The 17,831-nt window shown below is 42.5% G+C and overlaps 1 protein-coding gene across 2 annotated transcripts in view; it reads right to left on the reverse strand.

Annotated features, from left to right (window-relative positions):
* Positions 1 to 17,831, reverse strand: part of igf1rb (insulin-like growth factor 1b receptor) — a 51,228-nt gene that overhangs the window by 22,351 nt on the left and 11,046 nt on the right. For both annotated transcript variants that reach the window (XM_070965903.1, XM_070965981.1), the window contains one exon: positions 16,729 to 17,292. In XM_070965903.1, coding sequence (XP_070822004.1) covers positions 16,729 to 17,292 — 564 coding nt within the window. The remainder of the gene's footprint in view (positions 1 to 16,728; positions 17,293 to 17,831) is intronic.

The following is a 17,831-nucleotide window of genomic DNA, read 5'->3' on the forward strand; positions in this document are numbered from 1 at the left end:
AGAGAATATAGGAAAAAAAGATGATTAGATTAGAAGAGGCAGACTTCTGTTTCATTGTTGTGGCTTCACAGGGTCAAAAGGCTCAGAGTTCAAGTATGTAGTCTGGCTTTTACAAATAACTTGACTTCATTAGGAAGTTGGATGGAAATGCTATAGTCAATATTGGGATTTTTTTCCCCCATTAATTTTGTTGCCCTGGTGTCAAAGACTGGTAGGAAGGACTGGTTTGTAATTAGCAGTCCCAATATGGCAGGGCTGTGCAACTATGTCTAAAATGACAATGTAGGTGGTGTTAAACATGATTATTAATTATTAATTACTAAATTCTAATTAACATTCAATTTTCACCTTAACTCAATATCAGAAATAGCCTGACGGGGGGATTTGTTTGAATGAAATGTTGCAGTAACGTCCATCTTGTGTGATTTATGGATGGAACACTAAAACCATTCATACACGTGTATTTGAGACCGATCGCGGTGTCCAAACACATTTATTCCAAACATAATGGTGAATGAATGAACTAACCAGTCACCGCGACTAAAAACATACCCACAACACATGACTGTATCTGTTACGACTGAACAGCAGACAAAAGAATATTGATCTGCGCCATTTCATTCATCAATACTCAGCCTCATTGACTGTATGTGCACTACACATTTGATTCTCAGCCTGAGCTCAAATGTATCCAAACCCAATTGGTTTGGGCCGCATCTAGCTGTAATTTGTCTTTAATTCCCCTGAGGTTTAACCAGGTGGGACATGATCTAGTTTTTCTTTTTTTTTTTTCAACCACAGGCCACTAAAAACTGAAGAACTCCCTCAGTTTGTCTTTTTGGACATGTCCTTCCTGTGCCTGAGTGGGTTTCCTCCCACATTCCAAAGACATGCACGTTAGGTTCATGAAGGCTCCACATTGGCCGCAGGTGTGAACCCGAATGAATGCTTGTCTCATTGGAAATGATCGACTGGCGACCGGCCCGGGGTGCACCCTGCTTCTCGTCCAATGTCAAACCTCAACCCTCAAGGATAATCAGGGATGGCGAATGGATAATACATTTCCAAAGTCGACACACTGCGTCCTCCTGCTGCGTTCCAGTTCTCAGGACAGTTGAATTGGGAAATAACACCAGCGCAATTTCCTCAGCGTGAACAAGAGAGTGATGATGGACAGAAAACACAACAAAATTGCTGTGTTTCCACTCTCATACAAAGGATGTTCTGTTACAGTCAGACAGTCCATTAGTGTGTAGGTTCAGTCAGTGAATCAGTCCGTCAGTTTGTGTGTGTGTGCGTGTATGTTGTCTACACGCACACAAGGAACAAGGATCTTCATTCACTCGGTCCATTCTCAGCTCTACATGGCTGACCAGTACGGTCCTGGTCACCTCTTGAGCCTCCCAGCAGATACTAGGCACTCCGTTCAACTGGTGAGATGCATGAGACAGACACAGACTGGACAAACTGCCGGTCAGTCCACCCTGACCAACAGGCTGCTCGCAGAGAGCTCTGAGCAATAGAGAACACCAAGGAGTGAGAACACCATCAACCCAAGCAGCCATGTTTGTGTTTGGGCTGCCAAAATCCACGAACAATCCAAATTGCTACATTCAAACACAATAACAAAGAGTACCAGAGTTACAGGAATTCTTTTATTTAGTCTTGATGAGCCCTCTTGAGGATATTCTCACAGCGCTGATTGATGAAAATGCAAACTGTTTCGCATTTTATTTGGTACAATTTTTGGAAATCTGCTTCAAACCTGCACACCATTTGGATGGAAACAATGACTGGAAACAGGACAGAGGAGGTATAGTTTTCATTGGCTGGTGCAAAGTAATTTCTTTCTTTCTTTTTTTTTTTTGGATCCCAATTACATGACTCATAGAAACAGCTTCACTGGGTCCCGTCCCAATGAAATTATTAAATTAATCATGTAGAAATTGGGTCTTCCTGTTCAAAAGGGCTTTGCTGGAATCAGATATCCCAGGTACTTGAACGCTGAGGCAGACACTTGAATAAGTGCAGGCATTATTGCCGTGGAGCAGCAGCTGTATTGTGCAAGTAAAGAACTGTAGATTGTGCGCTGTTGCTGACAGGTATATCAAAAAAAAAATAAAAAAAAAATGGTGGATTTCCTCCTCCTCCACAGCGTGGGGAGACGTCCCACAGGAGATGTGTGGTCTGAAGCTTCCTGTTGATAATTACAGTCTGCTCAAAGGGAACAACACTTACAGAGGTGAAGCTCTCTCCAAACATCATTCCTGTTAGTGATGAAAAGAAGGACGTGTGTCTTTCTGGGGATTCATGCAGGGCTGTGTAGACCCCACTGCCTGCAACCGCCTAAAATTATACCATGATGGACTGTCGTTCCTGAGGCTGTGGATCTTGTTGCCAAGTCATGTGACAGTGTAAATACAGGTCAAGCGTGTGGTGGCCTACAGTAGTGATTCCCAACCAGGGAGGGGTATTTCTGCAGTTACTTGGGATAAACTGAAAGGTTGAAATAGAAGGCAGTGTCAGTGAAGGTACCTAAGTTCATCTGACAGGACTGTGGAGGTATGGCTGGCAAATAAAAAACAGTGTTCCAGAGAACGTTTGAGTGGAAGCAACAGAAGAACTGCAGCATATAACCAAGTCTGTTCTAGCATAAATCAAAGTTTGGGAAAACCATGACGTGTGAAAAGGGGTCAAAGTCGAGAGCCAAAGGTGCACAGGTCTCCTTTAAAGCAGGATTGTACAACCCCGGAAAATAGTTACAGCAGCAGTAATTTTCTCCACCGCCTGTTTATCTTTTTTTTTTTTACGCTTTCCCCTGCTTTTTCTCCATAGTTTGGAATGTCCAATGCACTTGCACACGCCTGGAATGGAGTCATTCTTAAAGCAAGGACACTTTGGCCTTTCATAAATATAAATCTATCGGGGCGTTGTGGGTAAAATGTAGGGCACCAAGGCCAGAACCAATGATGCAGTGATAATGACGTTGTCTGAAGATAAAATATTCTACAATCAACAATTGGGAGACAATGAAATGTAACCTCAACATGTGACTCTTCCACAAAATGCCGTCTGATCTCCGTAATTATTTGAACTTGTGAACAATTCATTATATTAATTGGGATTATCAGTGTTAAGAAAAGCACACATACAGCATTTGAATTAAATGGAAGCTTCCTGCGCTGTGCATGGTAGATATTCCAGCAAACTTCCTTTAAGAAATATAACATGATCAATTCTTTCAGTGTCTGCAAAAAGACATAACTCAAGAAACACAAGATAAAAGGAGTCATATGTCAGAAGTCTACTTGTCAATTCGGCATCGATATAATCAATAAGGATAAACTGAATTTCCATACAAACTCAACAAACCTCAGATTTTGTTGCCTCAACTTTCTGCCAGCCTCCATTGGTTAGCTGCACTATTTTAACATGAGATGACTGTGTGAGCATGAAGCAAACAGTTAAAAAAAAAAATTCCCACAGAAATTCGCACACTTAATTCATCATGTAGCAACATGGATAAAAATAGGGTACGCTTTCCTCGCTCCTCACTTCAACCAGAAGTCATTCTGATCCGCCATCTTTAAGGTCATCTCAGGCTCTTGTTTCTACTCTCACGAGCAACTTTCCTCACTTATGAGAAAGATTTTCCTTTTCACGATCTGTAATTTCCCCCCGTTAGCAGGTATTATCGATGTAATTAAAGCCAGAGAGAGTGGGAGAGTCTGTCACTCAGCAAGAAACGCTTCTCACATCTGCACATGAGACTGACGAGTGTCAGGTTTAGTACGGGTTACATAACATCCATTTCCCTGAAACGCTTAGCCTAAGAAATGACTTCCAGTGTTCAAAATGCATCATTTTCATCGTCTGGGTATTAAATCATGATTCCACATTCCAAATGTCAATAAATACAGATGCAAATAATGAATAAATGATATGAATGCATCCTGCCAGTGGGAATGGAATGAAGAAAAAAAAAAAAACACAGCTTCAACAGCCTTTAAACAGCGCAGTTGCAAATCATCTGCCTAATACGTCAAAGCATATGAAGCAACACCAGCTAGCCTACACAAAGCCAACAGTTAACCTTGCAGAACTTGTTGGGACTCATATCTGTCAGATCAGCTGACGCTACAGGATAACTACAGACAAAAGGAATTCCTGGCATCCCCCTGCTGACTGACCTGGAAAGACAAGACAAATCAAATACTTTGGTCTCCAGAGCCTTCACAGAGGCCAGACAATAACAGGGTGGATGAGGTTTTAAAGGAGCTATCGCATTGGTTGTTTCCTGATGCGACTGATCCAAGGTGAGATTAGGACACATATCACACACGGCTTCACGTTCAAGCACAAAGTGTGAAATAACAATGGCCACAATGACAGACTGCCACTTCTGAGGTCTAGTTCAAACAACAAGACTGTTGATATCTTACCCTTTGACAAAGGTTTTAGCTAAATGTCTATGTATCAACTGTACACAAAGCAAAAGCACATTCACATTCATTGCTATAATGTAACATGCAAGCAACATGTGTCGAGCTCATTTCTGAGCTATGGCAGCGCTCAACGAGAAGGAGGAAGGGGACTGAGCTCTGAAGACATCTTATCACCGAGTGTTTTAGATGATCGGACACAGCTCAGTCTCACCCACTGAAACACTGCAGTTTGCAGCAAATACACATGATGCACTTTGTCATCACAAGTCATTTGAACTAATTTTACACAGGTTGATTTAACCTACATCAGTCCAGTTGGAGCTGATTTCATCTGTGGGTGCAGAACGCTGAGCTGCCAATCTTGTTGACTCCAACCACCAACTCTCCCTCGCTCTGTCACGCACACAGCAACATAAATGCAGGCTACTTTGAAGGTTTGAGTACTCTGCTGTTCAAATGAAATAATCCATTAAGTAATATCAGTGCTTTGCACTTTGACCAAAATCTCACGTCCTGATACAGGTCATTGTATATCCAGGTAATGATGTCATGATAGAGCACAATTTCTGTGAATTAAATGGAACAAACTGATGAAAAGCCAATTTCTTACATTTTGAATGGTATACTCAACAAATAAAAGGCACCTTTTTCTCTTTTTAATTAAAAGCTTTGTGCACATTTTCAATTAATTATAACAAAATATATATAACAATATTAAGTATAGTTTTCTGCTCTGGGCCAGACTCAAACCCTGTCCGTGAGACAGAAGTAGCCCCTCTTTCAGGTACAAGCTGCTGGTCCTGTTGGAGTCCTTCTCCTGTTCAGAGTGAGCCCGTTCACAAACACTCTCCTCCACATTTGTTTCTGCTGCTTTTATGCAAATTTCCTGCCTGCATCCATGCTGTGCAGACAAACCCATACCATCATCCAAATGATGAAAAATATTGCCATAAAGAGTGTGATTTGTGACATAAAATAAATGATAGCGCATAATATGCTACTTGACAGTTTTCCTGGAGCATTCATTGCTACTAGTCACCAGCCAGCTTATCAATGATAAAACCAACCTAAAAAGCATTGTTTCACTGATCTCTTCTCTCAGTCTGTTGCCCCTCTGACCGCCCCATGTATCATAGTTGGGTGTGGTTGGGCATGTTCAGATCTTGAGATTCATCTCCCTCTTCATCTCTGCATAACATCAAAGTCAGCTATGTTAAAGTGCAAAACATCCAGGCCTTGAATTCTGGTTGTGGTGAGTTACCCAAGAGAGGACTGAGAGGGACTGTTGGTCATTAGCAGAGCCAACCAGGTCAGGCTGCCTCAAGGTGAATGGGAATCTTATACTCTGCCTCCTTCATCCCTTCCACCAAATTCCAGAGATATTTCTGTCTTCCCATGCCAAGCAAACACACAAACACAAAGACTCAGGAATGTAGACAACTCCTTCTAATGTAGTGTGTGCGTGTGCGTGCGTGTGTGTGTCTGTGTGTGTGTGTGTGTGTGTGTGTGTGTGTGTGTGTGTGTGTGTGTGTGTGTGTGTGTGTGTGTGTGTGCGCGCACGCTCAAAAGTGGCAGAACAGCCTCCCAGGCCACCCCACTTTCCCTGGATCAACACTACTCTACAGTGGGTGAGACAAGAAAAAGAATCAATGTCTCAACCTGTTTTTGTTCTTGTTACATCCCTGACAAATACAGACAATTGGTTTCGCAATTACAGATTAACACGAGGCAAAACTCTAGAGTACACACAACCTCCATCAGGGCCAAAATATTTTGCCTTTTTCTTTTTTTCCTTTTTCCTTGTAATCCTGCTGTGATCACAGCAGAGTGAAGTGATGGAAAATGAACCTTTATAACAAAACGTGAACTATTCCAACCAGCCTCCAATCCACAAACAAGAGGCTCATCTCTCAGGCCCTGGTCACAGTGCATCCCATTCTGACGGTGTTAACAGAGCACAATTAAAGGCCACATAATTACAGTAGGCACGTCAACACAGCCAAACCAGTAATGTTCTCTTCCAGGAATTCCAGGGATGGGTGTGACTGTTCACTAAAAGTAGTCATGGATGTGCCTGGTTTACAAAGCAGTCCCTATAATTACCAGGCCTGACAGCCTCCGGGTTCTGGGTCAGGGTAAGGGGTGCATCATGACGAGCTGTGGATCATCGCATGTTGTGATTTTAGTTTTGACAACCAACAACTGCTTTTAGAATGTCAGCTGTGGGTGAAAACAATAAAACGGTTAAAACCATTCCCAAAGGACACGATCACCATATTTACGTATCTTTATAGCTGTTAACTAGCGTAATAATGACATTTAATAGATTGCTTCTACAAAGAGTAGGTGTGAACGGCAGTTTTCTCACAGATTATTAAACCAAATATGGCTTCAAAGGCTGGATTCAAACCACAGGGCTGGATACACCAACACAGCCAACACAGTGATCTATGAATAATGCTCTGAAGCATCGAAACCAGCTCTCTTTTAACTGTACCCTCCATCGCTGGCATGAGGGCATGTCCTGAGTGATTTTTTGAGATCTTAAATAAAAGATCAAAGAATTTTACAAAATTGGAGGAGATATAACCAAATCATGCATGAGCACTGTAAGTCTATTTTAATAAACGTTTTGTTTGTACTGATCGGACAAATTTACTTAATATTAAAATGGAAAGAAAAATACTAAATCAAATAAAAATAATGAATAATACTGTTCATATACCAGTACAATACCAGTACTTGTAATGGTACCTTTACTTTGATACCAGTTCCTGAACAATATTTTTTTTCAATATCAGAAGTTGAAAATTGCAATACACATCAATGCACAATTATTCGCTTCAAAGGAGGAAGCTGTTCAAAGACCTGGGAGCAGCTGGAGAAACTTTTCTCTGGGCACTTGACTCAACCTGGACTAACCTGGACTCTGTACAGTATAAAAAGAGTTAAGTCCTAAAAAACATAAATAACCGCCAAACAGAACAGCAGAGGGCAGCAATATGCCATTAAGTGTCTGGTCTGCATAACCCAATGAGACGTTTGTGGTATTGGGAGTGAGACCTCTTACTTTGCCTGTGCTCAAGAACAGCTAGCCCTAGTCTGGCGATTATCCACCGAGTCAACGTCAATGATTGATGATCATCCTGGTGATGGTGGATGATGGATGATCGTAGACTATGGAATATGGACCAGCATGTGGATCAGTGACATTTGTCCGATATTCGACCCAATAGTTTGACGTACTCTGTTAGCTCCTTAGCAGCAGCAAGCTATCACAGGCAGCAGCCCCAAGAGCCATGCTACTCTCATAGACCCTGATGCAGGTAAAAATGAAGGCAGGCATGCGATTAGTAAATGTACTGCATCATAAGGTGATTTGCCAAAAGGACACACTGAAGGTCCAGCACTGGTCCTTAGTGACATATTTGCAGTTGATGTTAAGCGAAGGGATTTCTCAATTGCTTTCAGACCAGGGATTCAAACAAGCAACCACATGGACCCAGGCTTGCTTCATTAGTTTCCTCACAGTGTAGGAAGTGTAAGAGTGGGCGTCTGCACTCAGTACATCAGGGTATGGAGCTAATTATAGCAGAGATTAGACAGACATCAGCAGGAACTAGTAGTCACTGGGCTTCCTTAAGCCCTAAGCACTAGGTCACACAAGCGAGACTGTCTGGACATCATGACCTCCCTGCTGGAGCTGGGCTCCTCTCACTTTGATTTACTCTGATCAAAAACACCTCCGCCCCTCAGCCCTCTTGCCTTACATAATGTCTACACCTCATACTGTCAATGGGAACCTGTGCTCTTCCTTTACGTGGTTGTTCAGGATCTGTGTCGGTAGGGATGGCCAATATGGCCATAAGGTCATTGTATATCACGGTAACAGTATACGTAACTATATAGTGATTGTTCTGTACATTAAACTATAAAGTGGTTTAAAGTAACTATACTATACCATCGCATCAGACGCCTTCTCACTTTGTGGAAATACTCTGGTTTAGGTGAGGGGCAGCGCCTGGGTAGAGCGAGCAGGAGGAGAAAGAGTCATCCGTAATGATGACTGCTTTTCTGCTGATATCAATGCTACATTTGGACATATTGGCAAAGTTACGAAGCAACCAGGGGCGGGACTTGTGGACAGGCAAGCCAGGCAGTTGCTTGGAGCCCCTGGCCACTAGGGGGGCCCCGTAGGACTGCCAAAATATACTCGACAGCAACGACAACAATGGGTAATTTGCACTGACATGACACCGCAGTAGCAAAGCCCCCTTGTGGGGCTCCGCCCCATCTGCCTACAGCCTGCACCTGACCCTGTACTGTCCGAAAAGTGAAATTTAAGTGTGATTTGTCCGGTGTTGTGCAGAAAAGTAACTTCAGCCAACTGCCCCCCTGGGTCAAGCTCCCCAACTTCCCACCCTGAATGTAGAAGAAATGAAGAGGTAGTTATCCCTCTGGAGCTGAAAAAAAGAAGCAGAGAAAAGAAAAGGAGGAAAAAAGAAAGTGAGACAGTGGTAAGTGCATTGTTGCCTACTGACTTACTGTGTCGTCACAGACTCCATTGGGGCTAACACAGCCAGCTAAGCTAACAATTAAGCCATGATGAATGCTATGAAAACAGGACATAATGACATTAGCAGGCTAGCTAGCAGCAGCCACTAGCCTCATGCTGGTAAGTCCCACTAGATTTGCTTCACTCACCACCAGCAAAAAGCAACCTTTCACTCATTCTGCATTTCTGTTTCACTACCCTGCACATCTAATCAGATAAGCCTATAACATTCTTCAGTGTCCCCCTGATCAGCTGCGTTGGGCATCTCACAGGTCCAGAGGCTATTTCCTCTCAAACAGTGCAATCAATTTCATCTGCAGCAGTGATTCAAGTCATAAAAAGCCTGCTTCAGTACGTGTCAAATCAAATATTTAGATGAGTGAACTTGTTAACTCCACATACACCTAGCCAATATGGTTGCCTTCTACCCACAATGAAACACTCTTGCAGTACCAGGCACAATGCCAATCTATGTGCAAAGATTCTCTCCTCTGTGGTACAGAAGCAGCATGACGTGCTCAAGCAGCAACACACTGAGACTTATTTCAATCTGTGGAAATACAGCTGCGCTTTGTATCCCTTGTTCTCTTTATTCTGACCATGCTAGTTGCATTGGCATGTATTTAAGAAGTGCATGGAGAAAGTGTGGTTGAAGGAGGATCAATTCAGCATCCAGGTTTTCATATGCCTGGTTCTGGAACTACTGCAACCGGTTCATCAATGCAACACCACCCCACGTCCATCCCAGCTACCTCACCTCTAACATGCGGCGAGAGAGCTAAAACTTTCAAGGCCAAGTCCAGCAGAAAACCTCAAAAAACATCAGTGAGGTAGAAACTACAAAAAAGGCTAGTTCACACTGAGAAAATATACATTTAAAAATGGCCTCCGATTTAGCACTAGAGAAGCACTGGGTAAATAAACACTGGAGCTACCACATCCAAAACCAACCAGAAAACAGCGGAGGGAGGGTGGCTGGGACTGACTCCACAACTCCCTCCCCCTCTCTCTCTCTCTCTCTGTTGGATGCTCCTTAACCCTCTTTCACACACACACAGAAGTATGTTTTCCTGCCAGACAGCTGATAGTGTGTTGCCGGCATGTCAGCTGACGTGCACAATTTCACTCATGCCCCAGCAATGTAGTCAGCATTAATTTAAAAATCACAGCGCTACGAGTATCTGCAAAAACACACAGTGACATGCTGGGATCTGCTGGATGACATTATTTCAGAATTACCTAACACACACCTGTTAGTTTCCAGTCAAATGTTAAATACTGACACTGGTTTCAGTGGTGCTCTCAATAAAGCCTGACTGATATTGGATTTTGTTAAAGCTTATTTTTGGAATTTTGCCATCATTTGATAGTTGACCGTGAAGAGTCGGGCCGCACACTCACAATTTTGCCAGTTGAATCAGATTTGGCTGTTCAATGTGAAATTCAACTATTCAGTCCTTCTTCTCCCATATAGACGATCTGGCAATCAGAAAATCCATTGGCATGACTTTCAGTGATGATTTAGACCACATTAGCATAGTCGCACGCAGCACAGTCATGGGAACATAGTTTTGAGCATTTAAAAATCAATAAAAAACAGCTGCATATGATGAAAGATTTGAATTTCGGCCTATTTGAATTACAGACATATAATGTCAGGCTATCGTATGGATTTGCGGAACAATGAGAGAGGCAGCGCACATGTGTTTCTTTTTCTTTTAACAAATTTTTTGGCTTTTTGCTTTTGATAGTGCAGCTGGACAGAGAGAGGAAAAGGGGAGGAGAGTGGGGTGACATGCAGCAAAGGCTCCGGGCTGGAATGGAACCCGGGCTGCTGCGGTGAGGACACAGCGTTCGTGGAATTGAACTGGATGCATTGTGATTATATGGTATGCATCATAAACACCACAAAGCCCGAACTGATACTGTATTTTTCTAATGTTAATATTTAAGACAGAAAAAAAATCTGCCGGTATACGGCCAAAGTTCATAAATGTTTAACTTTAAACTAACTTTTTGTTGAGAATCTCTTAAATTTGGTCTTTTAAACTGTAACCAGGCGGAATAATTTACAGCTGAATAACACAGTCAGAATAACTGGTCTAAACATACTTTGGTACACCTGTTCTGCAATTCCGTACTGCTTATCAGCCAACATATGTACCACACAGATTATCTGCAATGAGATTCTATCAGCTAATATATCGACTGTGCCGACTGGTCAGTCGGGCTGTCATTCAAAAAGACAGTGTATTTGTTTGCTGGCTTAAAGAGATTAAGCAGTAACCTGGTCACCACTGTGATTTACAGTGAACCAGAGTACTGATGTGGATTTTCTGTCATGTCAGAAATAAACATCTATTGTACCATTCATTGTGATCAAGTGCTTTAAATGTTACACCTTCTACCAATTCATGCCAAAACTTTTATATTAAATCATGTGGCAGGACCAAACAGACAAAAAGCTCGTTTCAGAGGCCCCATGCCAGCCCTTACCCACCCACCCAAAGAAGCCTTTTTATAAAGTTCTATTTTAGACAGAGAGATAGCTGTTATGGTGGTGGGGAGAAACGGGCAGCATGTGCTTTGCTGTCTGTCAGTGTCGTTTTACTTTTAATTTCTTCATATAAAAACATGAAGTTTAGAAACTTGTTTCCACACTTGCTTCTTATCTTGGCTTGCAACAGCAACACAATAAAATGACAACTAGCTACTTTGTGCCATACTGTATCTGACCTGGCTGAACCACAGATATTTGTGAGCTTTTCTCCATTATCCTATCAGGATAACATGTCACCTAAATGACTAGAAACATAAATGGGCAAACAAGTCTAGTAAATTAATCAAGTGGCATGCTGAGCAACAACCCTGGAGACAATCCTTCTAGTTTAATGTGTAATCCCTTCAGCCAGGGGTTAACAAAAGACAAAAATTCCTTCCAGTAAATCCCTGAAGACCTACTTTGTACTTTAATGATGTGCTTTCATCTCCTCAGACCATACAAAGCACCAGAAAAACATCCCCCATGCTGTTCAATGTGTGAGCGTGTGTGTGGGTTTGTGTGTTTGAGAGCGAGTGAGACGCTGTGTTTGCTTCCCAGCATGCACGGGCATGGATCTTCTTTAGAAGAAGCCTGTGAGTTATGAACAAGACAAAACACCCAAACCAGATTCCAAAAAACAAATGAGGGAAGTAAACATGGGAGAATGCAGCCCCCGCCACCATGACTAAAAAACACTCCACTTTCCCAGAGAGGCAAACAAGCTTTGAGCCCTCTTCTCCCCGTAACAGTTTTATGAATGAGTTCAGGCTGAAAGCATGTCCTTTATATTAACTCAATGAAAATGAGGTTAGGACATTTCCTTTCTGTCATTTATTGATCTGATGAATGACCGGGTCTGGAAATAAAATGCCTCTGAATACAAAGTTGGCATTCATGCCAGCACAGCACACAGCCTGTGAGCAAGGCACACATCAAACAACAGATCCCAGATAAGATTAGTTACAGGGTTATCAGAAGAGACGCATACAAACCATCATAATATGGTCCTCTGTGGTCAGAGAGTTTCCTGCTACGAGTACAAATCAAGTGAACACACATGATTCAGAGTGCAGCAGCATCAGGCTTTACTGTTTTTATTGCTGCACACTACTAACGCAGAGGACAGTATACATACAAACCTCCTCAACAACATGAGGGAATGAACACTCTTCGGTCAGCCAGCTCAGCTACTCAAGTTATCAGGCCTTCCTCCCTTTAATGACGCCTGGCTTTACTACCACCAGACTTCTCCAATAAAGTGCCTAACAAATAGCACAACAATGCAGACTCTGCAGTAAGAGCAGCAGTGCTCGTGTTGTTTTAGATCAAGTCTGTTGTAAGGTAGCAGCGACTGATGGCCCATTTGCCCCGATTGACACACTCCATCTGGAGCCCCGACGACTGCTTATGCATCTTCACGGTATAGTTCTTCAATTCTTCTATATTTAGTCTACTTAAACTGACCGAACAAAACATGTCAACCTAATTGATGGGAAGATGCCAAATGAACACATTTGTCAGGCCTAAAAGTGTCTCATCTGTCCAGCAAGTCAGGTTCTGAGATACGGTCGAGGACGGAGTGTAGCGTACGTGTGTCTGCTGGGCTCTGACATCATGCAGCTGCAAACAAGAACAATATGGCCCTTCACACTGCTGCTTGCAGTAGTGTTAGCAGTGGTTTTAGTAGCAGCAGTTGGTAGACCGAGCAGCATCGGTGGTGACTGCTGTACTCTTACCCTGAGATTCCACTGGGTGATCATGGAGGAGTTGCAAGCATTGTCTAGAACGGCCACGATTGGCTGCACCCGGTGAAATTTGGCAGTTAGTGGGAAAAGCAGTAGTGGTGGTAGTAATAGTAGTTAGCAGCAGTAGACGGCTTAGCACAGCAGTGACAGACAGAAATCCTTCTAGCCAGGACATGGAGCTGTAGCTGTTTGTTATTTCAAAACAGTATCCAAATCTATTTCCTGTCCTTCACAGCAACTGCCCTATGAAGAACAACATGTTTGTGTCTAGTCACAACAAAGTGGAGACAGAGAGATGGCCTTTTATCAGCATTGCTACACTTGACCTCCCTATAGAGACAAAATGTCTCAATGTCAGTACGTCATCATTTTCATCAGTATTATCACCATAACAATCAGATAACTTCACAAACTCAATGTGCATCTGTGCTCTATTGTCGCCTCAAGTCCAGGATGTGACAACCTTAAAGCTAGGGCTGGGTGATAAAACGATAATGATATGTTTCGCGATAGACACGTAATCAATATCAATAAAAAATGCGTTCGATAAAACATTCGATATTTTTTTTTCTTCGTCGGAAGAAACCAGAAGTTGAAAAGCGAGGTTGGTTGCATGAACGAAGGCACTCGCTCTCAGGTAACCGAGCAACATAGGGAGTAATCACTGATCGGTGGGAGTAACATGTAACAGTATCAAGTTCGTTTGCGCTATCTCGTTGTCTCGTGTTTGATTCTTTGCAAGGAGTGAGATGAGAAATAGAAAGTGAGCGCTGCAGCGAGCGAAGAAATCGTCAATAGAACAGAGAAAGTCAGCTCACCAGTATGGAGTTTTTTGGATTTTATAAGTCAAACCGTAGTCAGACCAATGTGGTCTGTAACTTATGCAAGACTTTTGTCCCCACCAAGACCGGTAACACCACAAACTTGTTTACCCACCTTAGCCATGCTCACTCTTTGGAGCGCAGCCGTATTCGCCAACGTCCAACAACATCTGCAACTGCAGCACCACCGCACAAGCAGCTGACCACCATGCAGAGGTATCTGCTTCAGTGCCTGATGACAAATCATCTAAAAGGCACAAAGACGTAACGGAGGCAGCGGCATATCATATTGCTAAAGACATGCTTCACTGAGCACTGAGGAGAAGCCAGGTTATAAAAATCTCTTACATACTTCATAATTGAATAGTTCATGTATGTTCAGAGTAAGAAGAGTGACTAAAGTTGTTCATATGTCTAGGCTGGTTTTATAGTTCAGTCAGTGTTACTGTGCTGTCTATCATGCTTGTTTGTTTTGTTTGTTTGTATGTTACAGATGTCAAGTCTACCTCAGTTTCTGCTATGTTTACAAAACACTGCACATATCTGAAGTTCTCAAGTTTCTCTCAGTTTACATTTTTACACTTTTTTTACATTTATTGAGTGTTTTCCATGGTTGTGTTGACATTTCCTTTCCTTTCTGCCTTGATAGCTGAGGGGATTATAATCAGAGGAAGGTTAAATTTCAAATAAAAAGGTTTAAATTTAATGTATTTTTCTCCTGGTCCTTATTTTAAGGTCATTAAAATAGTAATAATTACCGATATTGACCTTTATAAAACATTTATATCGTGATACAGTTTTCAGCCATATTGTCCAGCCCTACTTCAAGCTACACATTAAGATGGCCAGAATCCTGAGCAATACCTCGCCTCAGCCAATATGAATATTAGATTCATGAACTTGATCTCAAAGCTGCAGTTGCTGTTAATGTTTATGATAAATGAATTACAACTAATTTGACTGATGATACAAATTGGACATAATGTTCATATTAAGCCAAATCTAAACATAATCTCCTATTAAACTGTGGAGTTCTGAGTCATAGCAACACAGCTGCCAGTTGCTGTTGAGTTGATGGTGCGGCAGGAAGGAAGATGTGATGACTGTAGATAGGGCTTATTGTGGACTCACTAGATCACCATGCATGCAATGACTGGTTAGATGATCTTGATTGATAATGTGTTTTATTGGATGAGATAGTTCACCAGAGAGGACACAGATAAAGAGGAGATCTAGATTTAATGTGGACTCTCTTTGGTGTGTTCTTGCTGACAATAGATAAACAGCACAGAGTTCCGCTCCTCCACCTGACACCCCCTCCATCCATCCAACATGTCTTCCTCCGATGTATTTCACCTCCTGGTGTCTTTCCAGCATGCCCACACTCTGCCACTCCAACAACCCACAAAGCAGGCCAGGGGTACGTGTCTATGTCAGAAACATTTGCATCTGTAATAAGTCTGTCCTGCTAGCCAAAATCTCTGTCTGCAGTGTGTGTGTAATGACGGTAAAAGCGTGTGTGTGTGTGTGTGTGTGTGTGTGTGTGTGTGTGTGTGTGTGTGTGTGTGTGTGTGTGTGTGTGTGTGTGTGTGTGTGTGTGTGTGTGTGTGTGTGTGTGTGTGTGTGTGTGTGTGTGGACATGCATGCAATGCAGGCCAGTCCTGCAACAGTTCCATGTCACAAGACTGAAAACATCAACATGCTGAGTCTGCAGCAAGGCGCCAGTCACCAGGGAAACAATTCAGCCAGACACACACATACTCAGTCAGCCAAAACACATCGTCTGAAACGCACCAGCAAAACAAGTGGCCTAAACGTTGCAGTCGTAAACACAAAATCTAAGGCCGAGGTCACAGTCATCGTGCTTGGAGTAGTTTAATTAAACTCTGGAGCATTTACTCCTCTAATTCATTTTGTTTAGGCAGATGAGAGCCTTTGGATTCAACTTTCATGGGGCAAAGTAAGCGAAACAATACATCTGAATATTTGAGTTACTGCCTCTTTGGGAGAAACGCAGTAGAATGCGTGATGACAGGAGAGGTTGTTTGTATATAAATAAATGCAGGTTGACATTTGACAGGTAATGGTTGCTCACATTCAGAAGGGCTGTCAGAGTCAGCCTTCGCTGATACCCCTGTTTAGATCCTTTGTCACGTTTCCTTAACTTAGATTGACACCTGAGATAACTTACAGCTAGCGGTGGGCAATATTGAACATATTATCACAGTATTTCAGAGTATTTCTGCAATGATAAAACGCTGCTGCAGTAGCTCCCCTTTATTCAAACCAGTAATGTTACTTTCACTTTCAGCTGTGTCTCTTGTTAATGTAATGACATCATGGCTTTATGCACAGCAACAAGTGGGAATAGTGCTGTTATCACAAACTGAATTCTTTTTTTAATTATATTACAAATCGTAATCGTGAAAAATACGATGTGGCACAGGTAAGTCATGCATAACAAAAGCAGTTAAAGTGACAGGTAGCAGGCCACAACTGTAGGTACAGAGCCGTTCATTACACTCCCAAATTCACATGTACACAAATCAGACCAAAGGCTAGATTGTCTGCATGACCTATTTGAAATTCAAATCCCTATCATGTCTGACAGTCAGCTTACCTTTCTGGCAGTGATTGGAGTTCCAGCAGCGGTAGTTGTAGTTGTTGTTAAACATGGTCTTTCTGCATTGAGGGTTGTTCTCCATGATGCCTGGACAGACATCGCTGCACTCCTTGGACTGCTTGTTCCCGGCAATATAATTGTTGAACTCTGCGTCCATGATGAGCGACCAGTCTATGGAGTCCAGGTAGCAGAGCTCTGGGTTCTTCTCAATGCGGATGGAGCCGCGGGTGATGTTCCTCAGGTTGTATAGACCAATGTCCTTGAGGCTGGTCATCTCAAAGATCACGAGGGCATAGTTGTAGAAGAGGTTCCGTCCCCGGATGACGGTGAGGTTGGGGAAGAGCGCGCTCAGACTGTCCAGGCCGGATACCCTGAACAGCAGCAGGTAGTCTGTGATCATAGTCAGTTTGGGGAAACTGAGGGAGCGGAACACTTCCTGGTTGATGTTGTTGTTTTTGTCACCGATGAGGAGGATCTGCAAGTATCCCTCCACCACTGTGCAGTTCTCTAGACGTCTGAATTCACTGATGTCATTGCCGATGTCAATGCTGGGACCACAGACTGCAGGGGGGAAAGACAGGGAGATGGTGAGGTGTCAGAATCCATTAAATTCAACAGCCACGTAAATATCTATTACCTCATTTGCTCTATTCTTATTTATTTCTTTGCTGGTTCATTCTTTTTGATGCTCTCCACAGGGATCGTAACAATTTCATCGATGCAATATGAGGTCTTGGCTAACTCAAACAGCCCTACATGTTCTTTTAAAGCAATGCAGCAAGCAATTACATGACAACACATTCTTCCAAATGCTATGGATATTTCCTCATTTATATACACAGTCTCACCAATAAATAACTGTGCAACAATATACAAATCAATGTTCTACATTCCTGAAAGTGTGATCTTTCCAGAGATGTTTATCCAATACATACTTTAAATATTAGCAGTACACTTGAGCTGTGCTGTTGTTGACAGAACGTGTTTGCCTGGCAGTTCTCATTTTCAACGGCAACTTAACATGGTGTGACAAAGTAAATGCTTGAGTCAGGTTCTATTCAAGCTCAGGTTAACAGTGCAATAAAGTTTATATTGCTCTG

This window comes from Chaetodon trifascialis, chromosome 1, assembly GCF_039877785.1.
Source record: "Chaetodon trifascialis isolate fChaTrf1 chromosome 1, fChaTrf1.hap1, whole genome shotgun sequence".
NCBI lineage: Eukaryota > Metazoa > Chordata > Actinopteri > Chaetodontiformes > Chaetodontidae > Chaetodon > Chaetodon trifascialis.